Source organism: Spea bombifrons, chromosome 4 (genome assembly GCF_027358695.1).
Source record: "Spea bombifrons isolate aSpeBom1 chromosome 4, aSpeBom1.2.pri, whole genome shotgun sequence".
NCBI lineage: Eukaryota > Metazoa > Chordata > Amphibia > Anura > Pelobatidae > Spea > Spea bombifrons.
In genome coordinates this window covers 41,243,697-41,260,066 of record NC_071090.1, presented here as the reverse complement: position 1 = coordinate 41,260,066, position 16,370 = coordinate 41,243,697, and the positions used below count along the sequence as shown (strand labels likewise).

General features: G+C 39.3%; 1 protein-coding gene across 1 annotated transcript in view; it reads right to left on the bottom strand.

Annotated features, from left to right (window-relative positions):
• The window catches only part of NUAK1 (NUAK family kinase 1), a 37,773-nt gene extending 22,672 nt beyond the window's left edge, over positions 1-15,101 (bottom strand). Inside the window, exon 1 of the mRNA XM_053464502.1 lies at positions 14,404-15,101. Coding sequence (XP_053320477.1) covers positions 14,404-14,700 — 297 coding nt within the window. The 5' untranslated portion in view covers positions 14,701-15,101. The remainder of the gene's footprint in view (positions 1-14,403) is intronic.
• Between the last annotated feature and the right edge of the window lie 1,269 nt (positions 15,102-16,370).

Genomic DNA, 16,370 nt, shown 5'->3' with positions numbered 1-16,370 from the left:
TATATATATATATTTGGGCTACTGAAAGTTAGGGGAGGTGGGGGTTAATTTAGGGGCAGTTATGGTTAGTGGGGTGTTTAGGGTTAATTTAGGGGCAGTTATGTTAATAGGGTGTTTAGGGTTAATTTAGGAGCAGCTGTGGTTAATGGGGTGTTTGGGGTTAATTTGAGGCAGTTGTGGTTAATGGTGTGTTTAGGGTTAATTTAGGGGATGCTGTGGTTGATGGGGTCTTTAGGGTTAATTTAGGGGATGCTGTGGTTAAGGGGGTGTTAAGGGTTAATTTAGGGGCAGTTATGGTTAATGGGGAGTTTAGGGTTAATTTAGGGGAATCTAAATCCTGGGGGCAGTGAAGTGACATATCTGGGGGTATAAGGCATATACAGTATATAAGGCATATGTGGGGAGGGCAGTGTGGCATGTCTGGGGAGGACGGAGTGGTGTATCAGGGTGTATAAGGCATATCTGGGGGTAGAGTGGCATATCTGGGGGTAGAGAAGTGGCATATCTGGGGGTAGAGAAGTGGCATGTCTGGGAGGCAGGGTGGCATGTCTGGGGAGGATGGAGTGGGGTATCAGGGGATATAAGGCGTATCAGGCACAGTGGCAGATGTGGGAGGCAGCGTGGAGTGGCAGATGTGGGAGGCAGCGTGGAGTGGCAGATGTGGGAGGCAGCGTGGCATATGTGGGAGGCATTGTGGAGTGGCAGATGTGGGAGGCAGCATGGCGTGGCATATGTGGGGAGGGCAGGGTGGCATGTCTGGGGAGGATGGAGTGGTGTTTCAGGGGGTATAAGGCGTATCAGGCACAGTGGCATGTGGGGGGTAGAGTGGAGTGGGAGGCAGCGTGGCGTGGCAGACGTGAGTGGCAGCGTGGAGTGGCATATGTGGGAGGCAGCATGGAGTGGCAGATGTGGGAGGCAGCGTGGAGTGCTGTGGTAGGCAGCGTGGCATATGTGGGGGGGCAGCATGGCATGTCTGGGAGGCAGCGTAGCAAGCCTGGGCTCAAATGTGCATATATTGGGGGGCTGGTTGGGAAATAAAGACAAGAAATTTATTATCAAAGTTTTTTTATTCTGCTGTTTGTATTTAACATCATTTGTTTAGTAAATTATTTTAAATAAATGAAAAATTTACATTCATTTTTTTATCCGATTAATCGATTAATCGAAAAAATAATCGGCCAACTAATCGATTATTAAAATAATCGTTAGTTGCAGCCCTAATACTGTATACAAATAAACTGATTATATATATATATATATATATATATATATATATACCGTATTTGCCTGAATATAGGGTGCACTTGTCCGCCACAGTTCTGGGCGCCGGGTGGGTGTACACCGGCCGGCCCCCGCTAGACACCAGGGAGTCTGAGGGTGCATTGGTAAGTCTGGGGGGGTATCTAGGGAGCAGAGTAGCATTTCAGGGGGGCAGAGTGGCATTTCTAGGGGCATAAAGTATATATATTGGGAGCAGAGTGGCATATCAGGGGAGCAGAGAGGAATATCCATAAGTAAGGTGCATTATGAATTAAGGGGGACCTTAAAATAGCTATTGGTTTTCTGTTTATACATAACATTTGCTGACTAACTGCATAATAGATACACTCATGTGTATTCTTTCTTTAAAAATATATTTTCTTTAAATTAGCACCACATTTTTGGGGTGCGGCCTATAATCGGGTGCGGCCTATATTCGAGCCAATACTATTTATTGCCTCGAATTTATATATATATATATATTATATATTAAATCTTGTTCTGCATGATCTGCATTATAGTTCTCCTCATTAAGTTATTCCTTAAATTACTGCCTTCCATTGAAGAAAGCCGATTGGATCTAAGGGTGAAATTAGAGGAAATGAGAAAATGAGAAGAAAAATATTGTTATGCTCTTTCCCACACAATTTTTTACAAGCATCTCATATAAAACAATTCTTAAGTTATGGTATTTTATATTTCCTTACAGTTCTGAACAAAAGTTGGGGAAAATAATAATAATAATACAACCAGACAGACAGAAAGGAAATGCAGAGAAAGCCTCTGGTTCTAAAAGTTTGGGCCACTTCCTAATGTCTGTAAACCAAAAGAATTGCTTAATTTACATTAATTTAAAAATGGACTACTTTGCCACAGGTTGGCGCTGGAAAGGGTTAGTTTCACATACGCACCCACTTAAAACCAGGCCTTTAAGCTGTTAAAGGGCTCTAATGAACATTGGTCGTAAATAGGGAAGAGCTGTAATGGAGGCTGAAACAAAAGACTCCCCAATTTAGCCCAAGCATTTCATGGCAGTACATCATAAGACATATTCCTTAAACGCTGTCATGCTCCTGACCACATCCCAGGCAGATTACCAGCTAAAATGAAGATGAGATTTCCTTTATTCAAAGAAAATTCAAATGCTGGCCAGATGTTCACAAAATGCATTAAGTAAAAATAGAAGGAAAAAAAAAAACATTTTTCTTCCACCCTAAGAAACAAAAAAAAAACCTTAAGGCTAAAAGAGTTAGCATTTGACGGCAATTTTATTACATATGTCACAGCTGCTAAAAGATAAAACACAAGTGTAAATGAAAAGGTTTTCTTTGATTTTGCCATTTTTATATGTTTTATTTTTTACGACTTGACAGCTTATAAAGTATCTGATCTACGTCTTTCAAAATAGGTTCAGGTTCATACGTAACATGAAACGATAGCTTTCTTCGGTGGTAACCTATATTAGGGAAAAGTAGAACTAGTGATGCTTTTTATATTTACATTTACAGAGAGTACACTTCTATGGAAGAATATATAGTGGATCTTTTTATCCATAATATTTTGAAAACAACTATACAGTGCTAATATATGCCTTTTTTGATCATCAAGCTCTTTTGGCATCAGATTTACACAGACATTTAAGCACGTTTCTGCACCTCTCTTTCTCTGCAAATCTGTCTGCAATATTAGGGCTTCTTAGGGTACCTCCGCCTCTCCTCTGTTCCACCAATCGGGGGAACGGGGTGTGTCTGGAAGCTCCGCCCTTTGCGGAAGTGCACCAGGAGTGAAGACTGAACACGCGGGGCAAGCGGACAATTATGTAAGACATGAGTATTTTTGATTGCTAATGCGGGACTATTGAGTAAATTATCACTTTCTATTACATATAACAAAACAAACGTTGTACTACTTAGATACTTACATAGCAGAGCTCCAGGAGAGAAGCGGTCAGCAGAGAAGGTAGGGAGACATCGAGAAAGAGGGAATTTACAAGAGACTTGGGACCTGTGTGTGCCACTGTGGCACAACCTTGATGAGTGGCGTCCGGCGCGGACCTCCAAAAGTAAGCCTCTGCGTGTATCCTTAGCTGAACTAAGCCAGTATGTCTTTGATACTATCAGCATACAAGCCTCTATCATTGTTCCCACAAACCAGATTACGTACTAAATCTGATTTAGAGAACAAATTTAGGAGCCAAGGTTTTTTTGATATATTGTTAAAAAGGAATAGGTGGATATATTTTAGATATATATATGTAAGAGCAAAGAAATGCTTTGGAAGCAACTATGTAAGATGTCAGAACTGTAATTGGTACAGGTCAGAGATTGTTCCTGAAGGTATGAGAAAACACAGTTCATCTCCTATTAGGCAACCAAATGGACTGATAGTGGTGTCAGTAATATTCAGTTCACAATAAGGAAAAAGACAATAAAAATTAAATGTATTTCTTATAAACCAGAAACACAAAAATCATTAATCTCTTGCAGTTCAAAAATTATGATTCCCAAACAAAAAGGAGAATCCACAATTTTAGCCAAATCCAAAATGTTCAGTCTTTCAGATGGCAAGTTAGCTAGCAATTAAGATTATTCGAAAAAAATACTTTCTATGAATGTAACCAAGATTTTTTTTATTAAAAAGATGCCTGTATTTTAAATCTGTTAATGCCATAACCACAGAACTGTCATTTTAATGACTATTGGGTTTTCAGTTGGCAGGAATATATCCTCCAGTGAGTGTTAAATGAAAATGTTTCTCCCCTACCAAGAAATAATTTGCAAAAAAAAATGTAGTCTCCCATTTTCTGCTAAAAGAGGGAAAACCAGACTAATTTAGCCAACAATGTATGTGTCCTGTTAAATAAGACAAGTGTTGTAATAATGCCATGTTTTCTTTTCCATCTTGTAAGAAAAGTATTTTACATTTTATTGAAGCGTATATAAGGAAAACTGGAATGTTCATCAGTTATGTCTGTTTCTGCTGCGTAAGCTGGAAAAAAGTACTTACATTTATGGTTTATCCATGAAACTCATAAAACTGGCTACTCTGTTACATATTTGAGGCCAAATAGATTAAATGACAATAATGTGTGCCAGGCTAAATCTGGAATGGTCCCCTTCCCCTGAGTTTCTATACACGTGCTAAAAAAAACATAAGCATGAGGCAAAATTCCATAATAAAAGCCTCATTATAATGTCCTATTCACAAAAGGCTACGATAGTTACAAACAGTGTTAACTTTATTTGGTGTTTAAACACATTGACACGTTTCCTAAACTGCCACTGGAGCTTTTCGAACCTCTGTAATACACTCATCGAGTATGCCAGTGCTCTGCTATTATACATGCTATACACTTAAAGCAGAGCTGTCATTTTCTCAAAGTCTACATTTTACAGTTCTATACACCGAGTAAAACCTATGCAATGCTATTTATAGGTAAAAGCAATATATTTCCTTTAAATTGGGCTGTCGCTCGCCTAACGTTAAGTTCCTGATTGCTGTTGACTGGTTCAGGCCCAGGTTTGAAAGGATGGGTGAGATGAGGAGAGTGAACATGATGGAAAATTGATGTCACTGGCTACTTCTAAACAAAATAACTCAAAAATAATTATAGTGTCAATAAAAAGCATATACCATAGGTAGTTTAAATTAATGACTTTAACTATGCTGAAAGCTGCACCATTTTTTATTACTACAGATTGAGTATCCCTTCTCCCAAAAGCTTGGGACCAGAAGTATTTCATTTAACGGGTAATTTTGAATAATGGATATTTGGATAAGAGGTACCCAAACTGTATAAAAATAAGTATTTAAATACATTGTGCAGTTTTCTCATTTAAAACTAGTTTTTGTACATCATGTTGACTTGCCAAACCACTAGTCAAACATCCTCACAATCATACCGTGGTGGACAACGCAATGGGCTCAGCGAGACATGTTGACTAATGAGGGTCTGTGGAGTAAATGGCTTTTACAGCATTGCCATTAAGCGTCAGTTTAGTGATTGAACAGGGAAAGTCAGCCAAAATATCACATGGCTGACATCAATGGCAGCCTTCACGTCTGCAGGTAAAGGACATTTGTTGGGGGGAAAAAATGGGGTAAAACCAGTTTTTTTCAATGCTAACCTACATTAGCATACAGCACTGTATTTTATGCTCAAGGGGATTTTTTTTCCATGGAACTTCCCTTCTAAGTTCCTCGTGCCTTCAAGCCTGTTAATTGATCATGACTCTGGAATACTAGATAAGAAACATTAAAATGGATAATGTTTTCTAAGAAACTTCTCAAAAACTTTCCATTACCAATACATCTCAATATATGTACCTCAATCCCAGAGCACCTGTGTGCGGCTAACAGAGATAAAGGAGATAAACAACAATGTTCAACATAGCCTTTTCTAAGAAACACCTTGGAACAAAATATTTAAGATTTACTGTAATGGGGGAGGAAAGTTGCTAAAAAACACTTTCTTTTAGACTTTTTATAAATTAAATAATGGATGTTTCAGGTCAAATTTTCTGATTACTTGGTTCATGTCCATATTTGACTTTGGCTAAAAGTTTTAAAAAGTCATATGTGTTAAACATCTGTGTATTTCTGGTCAGCATCCAGAATACTGGATCAATATATGGAAAGACACACCTACCCTACTCTCATGTGTACTTAAATATAGTATGTCATGTATTGTTTAAAATATGAGGATGCAAAAAGGATTATTCCTTAAAACAGATGTTGGACAACTAAGCCTTCTGTTAGCTTTTCAAACTCACAACTAGTTATTTTAATTTAGAACCAATTAAGCATGTTCTCAATGGGCAACACGTCGGCGTTTTTTTCCGTAAACTTAGTTAAGGCAACTTGTTTGTAAGGTTCTAGCTAAGCTCGGAAAAGATGCCAGTGCTGTCTATATCGAAGCAGTAAGCTAACAGCATGTGTGTTATGTTTCAGATGGGCTAAGGAAAAAGACTAAATACGTCTGTAATTATTTCCTGTTGAACACTAGGCTTTGTCACTTGGCAGTGTTAGCAGCTGGATTAATCACTTCAGGACTGCTGACAAGTAAACTCCAAGATCTGTGTGGGATGACATTTTAAGGAACAGCATAACGAGAGCTATCTTTTGTTTTACGGAAGTATTAACAAGTGTCTCTACAGCTATAAAACCAAGCATATTTTTACTTTTATTCAGCTTTTTCTAGTCCATTTTTATGGACATAAAAAGGTAAATTAAAGGTGCTATACTACTAAAATGTTTTTTGGGCTGCTCTCTCCAACGAATGTATCGGTTTGTCTTAGTCTGTCAATTCTAGTCTTGTCATATCTTTGTAACCCCTTAAGGACAATGGGTTTGAAACCCATTAAAAACAATGCATTGTGAGCCCGTACGTGTACGGGCTTTGTCATGAAGGGGTTAATATATGTATTGTAAGAAGAGCTGCATAAATTGTTCTTTTAATTTTTCATCTCATTTCATCATAGAAAGCTTTTAGCTTTTTAGAGTCCATCCGTGCCTGCTTTTGTGTCACATGACAATAAGGAGTCCCTGACAATTAAAGAACCGGTAAAATGTACATGATTAAGGAATTGTTTAGCAGGGATTTTACATGATTAAAGAATTGTTTAGTAAAATTATGTTTCTATTGTAGCATTTACTACGGTGCTTTAAAATCTGTAAATTAATGTTATTCCAGAGCCGCACATATGTGTGTTGCGTATAATCACCCTTAAAATAATCTTTACTGGCTTCACCTTTGGGACCTCATGGAGATGTGATAGTTCATTAGTGTTTTAAGTTATATACCGTTCTGTAAGCCAGTCACATAACATGTTTATTTCACTAAGATCACCTTCAGCTTTAAAAAAAATAATTACAAAATCTATTCGTGGATGCTAATGCTTCAATTCATACTTTTTATATTATTAATAAAATTATATTTAAAACAAATAATTGTCATTGGACTTGCTATTTCTAAAATGACACTGAGCATGTCAAAGAGCCCCCCTTTACGTTCGATGAATCACAACAAGCTTACAACCGCAGAAAAAAGGATATTCCAGGTACTCCCAAAGGATATTCCTGTTATTCCTAAAGGATATACCAGGTACCCCCTAATGATAAAAGGTGGAACTACTTGGTCTACTTTGCAAACGTTTTAGGACCAATGCCCTTTTCTTAATGTGCACTCCTAAAAAGCATAAACCCACCATTAAGCTGTAAAAACTATTTAACTATTTAAATCACTGCTTGTAGGAAACAATGCGTTAGGATTACATAGAAATAAAGAACATTTTAACAGAAGCAGTAGGTCTTTCTCAGCAAGACTTCTAAAAAACATTTGTTGTTGTTAATTGATTTATAGAAACCATCATAGTCAAATAACTGCTTCTGGCTACTACAACCCCCAACTTTACGTTTCCTTGTCTGGGTTTAAGGACAACCTGTTGGGTTTAATATTTCATCTTGGTAACAACAGTACTAGGATCTGCATTATCCACTTACTCATAAAGTTTATACTAATAAGAGGCTCTAAAATACTGTAAAGTTTCTTTGGACAAAATGAGCACTAAAAATATTTGGACGTTTGGCTGGTCAATTTATTAAACACTTGCCAGAGTAATGTGTACATCACAGGGCCCATTGTGAAAAAGAATTTTGTTGAAAACAAAAAGATTATTGTACTCCACATACTTTTACTTATTAGGAACAATACATTGGTATTGCATTGCTTGGATAGCATTACATGGTAAATAAATTCCATGAATATCGTTGCCTCGCCTGAGTGTGGAACCTTATGAACCCAGTTTAAAGATTCGTGAAACCAATCAAGCTGTCTGAACCGTCTGTGTAGAGATATTTTCCAAGGGGTGAGAACAGGGCCATCTTTAAACATAAAGAGGCCCCTTTGTTGCTTATCTGTACCTGAGCGGAGGTCTGTGCAGCTAGTATGCTGCCTTCTGCTGGATGCCGGGATTTGTAGTTCTATCCCTGCACTCTCCAATAGCAGGGAGCTCAAAGGACGCAAGGAAGGAAGCTTTAGGGGAGTTCTGTGCCAGCAGATGCGAAGACCTCCATGACACTATGGTGGCTGGGTAAGAGATAATCTTTAAGGTTCTCTCAGGAGTTACATGCCTGTTGTGGTCTAACAGAGAAAGGACAGCACATGCAGAATATAAGACTCCTACTATTTTAAATTATTTTTTAATTTTTTTTAAAGAGGGTGCAACTTTGTTTCTACCTCTTCTCACTCTGACCTCTGATCACTCAGTGCATTGTTTGACAAATCTTGTTCCTCAAATCTTGTCAACTTAGATTCAACAATGGTGCTGCAGGTCTGCCGACAATGGCAATTATTAGAAGAATGTACAATGAACCCCATTTTCCTTCAGTACTGCATTATATTACTGTCTACAACACAGTGTCTAATGATCAAAGAAAATTTTTACCATGGAACTTTCCCTTTAAATGGATATAATAATTCACATTGATTTATCCAGCCTAGTCATCACATCAATAGAATATCTTATTAAATCCAAAAGGAATTGCTAAATTCTCCAGCGTTAGCGAACACATGAGATTTCTGAACATTATGCCCTTGATAAGGTGCACTGACTTGAACTTTCAATCTGATTGTAGACAAACATGTTTAGAAGTCGAGGTAGTTTGATCATTAATGAAGCCAACCAAAAAGCTCTTTTATGGGAAAGGATTTAAGAAGACAATAAAAACAGTTAAACTTCGAGTTTGCAATGTGTTTGAATGCATAGCGACAGATGCATTGACAGAGTAATGTTGCAGGCAATTCCTCTTCTAATATGTTTGGTTTAAATGCCTAAATGCTTTTATCAGAAATATCATGTACCTGCACGATGATCCTTTGAAGATGCAACAACCAAATAATAACTGTCAACATATAAATCTAAATTAGATATGAAATTTAAAGCTTCTGTTCTGCCCTCAAAACATCAGGATATGCTTAGATGCAAAAAAACAATGGCACACTACCAACAAATATGAATAATATGTAAGCTACACCAACCTACTTTCAGTTCTAGTAACTGCCTTCACTTTCCACCCATCGATGAATTCATCATGAAACCAGCAAATTTACAAGGGAACAAAGACCATCGCATTATTCAAAATAGTTTTTTGACCTACAGCTTGTACTTAATACAACATAATAGAACAGCCATTCCGTTCCTGCGAAAAAGAAGCTAAGACGGCTGCTCCCATGGAATGGGCATAATTAATTAATTCACAATCAATAATTGAAGATGCAGCAAGCTCTGTTCTAGTAACAGCAGAATATCAGAGGGTAGAGTGTGTATTTTGGTGCCATGGCTGGAAATACATGAATATTTTAGAGGTCTGTGTTAGATTATACCTCCCTTCTGTTTTACTCCATTCAGCTCTGGAAAATAATATATGTTTCTAGTTTAAATTAAAGAGAAATAAACAATGTCTGGTTATGAAAGAGGGTGTCGGAAGGGCATGCATTCCCTTTAAAAAAAGCATTTCAAACAGCTCCACAATTCATTAAGTGTATTTTTAGTGTCAGCCTAGTGTTACAGCTACGTCAAATCTCTGTTTTATTGTTTAGTTAATCAAGAAAAGACTCAGTCCTACTAAATTCCATCTGCATTATCAATTGTTTCTACACAAGAAAGATAAAACAAAAAAGAACACATACAGTATTTCCAGATTTGCTAAAGACAGGGTTATTTTCAGAGACAAGGAGGCTATTCCCTGAACTAACGTTGCCTGAGCCAAATGTTTTGGTTGCAAATGTCCACATTTGCTAGATAAAGATCCATCATAGGTACCAAATGGATCCGCAAGTTAGTTGGTTTCCACATTTAGCCTTTCTCTAGCCCCTGCCATTAGTATATATGTAAAGATTACCAAACACAATTTGATTTGATTGCTTGAATATTTTTTGTGAAATTTCCCCGGCTTGAGACAGGGCCATTCCCCTGATGGTCATGGTTGTTGCACTGTTAATACAAACCAAGACTGGTCTTTAAAAATAACCCCCAGCGTCTCAAAGAAGCGACACTCCAGTAACTGTGTTCCTGGACACCACAGTTACCATAAGCACTTGTACATCCACAGAAAGCGCTAAGGTTGATTTCAAGCGTCAGACCACATGGAGAGGCAAGGACCTTCATCTTCTACCTAAGGTAGAACCTTTTAAACCTTTTTTGTTAACCTTTTTAAAGAATGCATATTAAAGTACTCGCAGAATACTTTAATAGGCATTCTTCATAGGTGAGGTTGCCAGGGGCTCAACTGTCCCTTTCAGATGTGCTGAGAGGTAGTTGCAGAACAATGTGATTCACTGATGTAATTAAAAATATCAGCAGGGATGTCCCCAGGCAAAAATGGTACTCATTAGCACCTTGCTTACATTCAGCGGGACAATCTGAACGACAGACTTTGATGGATTTCTTTGTCATTCATCATGTCGCATTATCATTGTTATTTATGACAGAATGAATCGAGTGACGATGAGCCTGCTCAGCTCTGTTTTCTGTTTGTCATTACCCATTGACCGCGCTGACAACTCATCTTGTGCATTCCATAATTGAGGATATAAAATTGAATCTATAAAATGTCTATATGTGAACGAACAACAAATAGGAATATGGCCCATACAGCCCCCTCACTCTAAGCAAAATCATCTAACACATTTTAGAGATTGTTTTGTCCACCTCTTCATGCACTGTGTAAACTGTCTTTTTTGTATTGTTATGTCTGCTCTAATTTCAGGTTAAAGACCAATGCATGCTATATGGTCAACCAAATGGACCCTGCTGGCATAGGAAATGAATTGGCTATTGGCATGGTGTAGGTGATGCTGTCACATTTGGCTGGAGGACCTTGCTGCAATTTATCACTGTATAATATTAATCGTCTAAATATAACATACAAGTCGCACAGGCGTTTTTAAAGTCCCACCACCACCAAGTCTGTTGGAAATCTGCCGTTAACATTTCAACACACAAGATATGGTCTAGGTGTTAAAAGTATTTAAATGCAGTGATGCAAGGATCTAACAAGGCTTGGACTGAGCATACTCACACCAAAAATGTACAGTTTACCAGGATCAATACAGTTTAGGAGTATCTAACAAAACCACTGATAATTCATTTTGCCAGTACTAGGACAATCTAAAGTGAGTTTCTAAAAAGAAATACCTATGCAAGGTAAATTAACCAAAAGAAACAGTTTTGTATTTTAATCAACATATAGAAATCTCTGGAGGGTGTCTTCCTAATTAACCTGTGCAATTAGCTATAATGCCTTTGTTGTCAGGGTTTGATTAATGAGAAGGGGGAGGGGGGCCGATTCTAAGTTCTTTCCTGGTTTCCTGGACAATTAATTGAAGCATTTAATCATTTACAAATGGCTCACCCTATTGCCATTCCAAGTTTTACCAGAAAATTATGACCATTTTTGTAATTACCCACGTAAACACAGATTTTTGTAACCAACGTTATACATCTGATGCCAATTTGCATACACTCATGTATTTTTACTGCTACATTATGGGAAACAAAGTATCCACATGGCTGGGTTCCTCACTGACCTCTTTAATAAATATTTGTGTAGGCTTAAATTACTGTGAAGTCAAATAATGCATGTCTAGGTAACCGAGAAGGCATAAAAATGTTGTTGTAACCAACATGAGGTATATTTCCTGTAGCCAAAATCTAGATATCAATAGACAGATGTACAATCAGATGAAAAACATTGTAGGTTTATAAACTGGGATGGCCAATGATTAAGGTTCCCCGTGCTTCGAGGATTCTCTCTCCTCTGTTGGTGGATGTTTGCTTCACATGTTATATTTATTGAAGTATGGATCAAAACAATTCACCTCTGTAGCTGCCACGTTTCTCTGTATGTTTCTTCGATAGGGAGCCTTGTGGTTTTTTTTTGTGTGCTTATGTTCGGCTGTGATCCAGAGGGTTGCGGCAGATCCAGGTGTACGGTACAGGAACACAACAATTTGGATGGTACATTAACATGCCCATGAATGTGGCTTCAGAGTAGATGTGTCAGACTGCTACGTGTGCACATTAAGCTTAAATCAGGGTCAGTAAGCTGTGTACAAACACTGAGCTCAGACAATGTGCTGGTCAGGTGTTAACATGCACAATTTCAAGTACATGTGTATTATTATTTATTGTTTTATATAGCACCATCAGATTCCACAGCGCTGTACAAAGTAGCACATAACATAACGACTTACAGAAACCACAGGTGAGGAGGACCCTGCCCAAATGAGCTTACAATCTAGATAGTGTTAGGGTGTGTTATACAAGAAAAGTGTTGTTGTTGGGAATGGACCAGCCACACTATTTTAACTATTGCAGGTGAGAAACTGGGAAAGGTGAGGAAGGGTATTAAGGTGTAAGTTGGTAGGGGTCCTTAAAAAAGGCAGGGGGAGAGATGGATTGGCCGACGAGGGCATTCCAGAGGATAGGGGCAGCCCTTGAGAAGTCTTGTAAATGTGCATCCGAACTAAAACCCGGGGGGGGGTCATTGGATGAGCACAGAGACCGGTTGGGAGTGTATTTAGAAGTGAGTGAGGATATATAAGTAGGGGAACCAATGTGAAGAGCTTTCGATGTATGAGTCAAGAATGAATACAATACATTGGGTTGAATCTCTTGAAGATCTAGAAAGTTTCTGAATAGGCTACACACTTTAATGCCTTACCTAGCTCATCAATGCTTCTCAAACGTTTTTCTGTGGCATAATTTATAATTTCATAGGTTCCCTGCTAGATCACATGAATGTCTAGCTGGGTTGAAGGGGAAGAAGATAGTCCTACAACATTATCTCTTGGAAGGCTGGTCGTTTGTCTTGCTGCCATGACCCTGCTGAATTCAGCACGGCCTACTCACTTCAATATGTGTCACCAAATCTAGAAAATATTCATAAAATGCCTGAAAATAACAACCTTAGCCTTTAAGTCTAATGTTTTCTTGTGCCAACCTGTACATGGTGGGATCACAGTAAAAAATTGACGTTCCCAAGGGTGGCCTTGGGATAGAAGAACACTTTCATCACTGTTCTGTAAACATACTGCAGATGGGGGAGGTAATTTTGCAACAGTAAGAGTAAAATAGATTTATTGCAATTAATAGTAAATAATATAACGTGGGAACCCAATATCTCTGCACATGTGTCTGGGAATCCATGCAGAACTCAAAGTAACTTGTTTCTTCACCGCTATTCTGGGAAGAATGGTAGTTTGTGTGTATGTCCATGGCCATTCTATGGTCACCTTTCAAAAGAGTATCTAACATCTGCTAAGGTTTCACCAGAGGTGCCCAAAAATAAACCAAAGAAATGGTTTCTAACATCATTTTGTTTAACGTATATTCTAGAGCATGATTTCGGTGACAAGGTATCACCTAACGGTGGAAACATGGCTTCTAATGGCAACCGAAGAAAAGAGTATTGTTGCTATAACAACTTCAGATCAAGCCATTGGCTGTATGGCTGTAGATTTCATGATGGCATAGTACAGCATTTATAACAGTATACGGATACTGAAATATTCTAATAAATTGAGAAAAAATATTTCGCACCAGTCTATAAAAATATATATTTCATTTACCTACACCTCATAAAGGCCCAATAAATGTATTTATAGATGCGACTTGCGTTAGGAAAGAAGATATCTGCAAAGGATTGTTATCAACTTACATAACTAGCCACCTTAAAAGAAATTTGAAATCAAAATGATTTTACCAGTCAAGGCATGCATGGCACAAATTCATGTGTGATGTAACCAAACATATTTGAATGATTATCTCAAAACACTCTTAACATACCCTTGTGCTACAGTCAGTTCTATTCCGCTGGCACGCAAGAAGCACAATAAGCTAACGTCAATGCAAATTTCTCGCTTGGATAAGATGCATTCACCTGACACCCTCTGGGGTCTAGCAACTGTTTTGCAGGATCATAGCGGTACACGCTATTAACCGGAGCATGTTGATCTGTCTAGAGCCCTAGATGTGTTTAGATCCAAAGGTCAGAAAGTGTTGAAAGATCTCATAGAGACATGTAAGAGAAAGCAAAGCATGCATAGAAAGATGTTGTTTGCATCCAGCGTCAGATACTCACCACTCTTCCAGAAAATCTCTCAATGGCCCTCTTCACTTTCCCATAGGTGCCTTTTCCTAGGGTCTCCAGAAGCTCGTACCTATGCTTCAGGTTGTGTTTGTGATGATGCCTCTTCACCTCATGTTGCTTGGCTGAGAGTTCTGGGGTAGAGCTTGCTGCCTCTTCTGAACCTGTCTGAGATGGGGAGAGTTGCATCTTCTCCACCATGCCTTCAGTCCCTTTGCCTATCATCCCCGGGTCTAGTCTCATATATTCAGGACTTTTTTCCGGTTTGATCTCAGTAGCATCAGCATCCATCTCACCGGCGGGGAGTGTGGATCCTCTCCCGCAGGCTCTTTCAGTAGGTAGCGGTCCCAGTCAGACCAATTTGGCAACTAGGCATTTGGCACGTGTAACCACTAAAAAAAACAAAACACCCACTCCCTTTTCTGCAATAATACCCCAAGAGGGCACGCGACTGATGAGGGTGATGGGGGTGGTGTGTGATGGCAGCAGCAATACGATCCGATCGGCCAGCCGTGCAGGGCACTCTCCTGCAGCCGCCTCATGTGCAATGTAAGTGAGCCGCCCGTGCTGTTATACACGCACCGTCAGGGATGCGATCAGATGCAGCAAGGACACCCAACAAATGCCTACAGCATGACCTGGCGCGTCTCACTGATCCACCGTCTCAGCACGGGGTGTCCATTCCCAGTCTATATTTGGTCTGCCTGTCGGTGCGATGACTCCAAAGCGTCGGTCCTTTCGCCTCTCCAAAGGTACAGCACAATCTGCTTAGGTCTGCAGCGGCTCTCTCCATTTAGCCTTTAAATCCGGCAGTGCCTGAGGTGCAGCGCTTCTGGTCCGGAGCCGTGGGGTGCAGGCTGTACAGATGCAGGACGGTGAATGCCCTTCCCCGGTGCCATGATCCCTGGATTTCCTTTAGAACCTTTTTTTTCCTCCTCTTCTGCCTGGAGCTCAGGGGCAGCAGCGCTTCACGGGCTCGTGTGAGAGGCCCTTTTCATTCCCTCTTCTCTCCTCTTGTCTGTGGAAAAGCCCATGTGGGTGGAGCAGCCCCACCTCCCCTTCTCCCTTACATTCCAGGGAGCTGGGGTCAGCCCGCAGGGCACAAGCCAAGGATGTCGGGCTACTGCGACAGGGGAAATGCTTGTAATGCGTTAGTGGGCCCACACCCCAGAACCACCTAAGCCTGACACCCGCTGTCCTCCCAAAAGCGCGGCCCTCCTATTGTGTCTGCTTCGCTGCTTCTAAAAACCCATTATGCCAAACCTACTGCTTCCCCCGGAGGAAATGAGCGCGGCGTGTCCTGCCATAGTTCAGTGAACAAAATGCTGGATCTGCAGGATCGTGGAAAAATAGTTAAAACGCTGCTTTTTTTTTTTTTACTTTAACCATGTCAATGGAAGGTAAAACAAAAAAAAAACACAACATATTGCCCAACCTGTGTGTTACTGCGTTGGATTTGGGGAATATATGATTTCCAATCCCCTCTTTGAATGGGACATTTATTAAGGCCATGCAATTCGAGAAGCTATAATGTCCTTTAGCATTTGTACATTTCTACACAAAACGAGAGCAAGCGGGAAAATATAGTTTTTTGTTAAATTATTTTGTATTTATATACAATGCATATTAACAAAATATATTTTGTTTATAAACAATATAGTCTCAATATGACAAAACCACAACTGACAGACTAAGACAAATCGATACATTAGGTATTAAGGCCCTGCTCGTGAGTTTACAATCTTTATAGTTGCATATATTACATGATCAGGGTATATACGTCAACGCCATCCCCAATTACTTAAGCGCCTCCATTGTATTAGTTTAGCTCTGAACGTAGATTGTGTTTCTTCCCTGTGAGCTGATCCGGAACAATGTGTATTAGTCAGATTTTTAATAAGGAACACATGACTCATATTTGATTCACACACACACACATACAGAGACTTACATTCAATTCA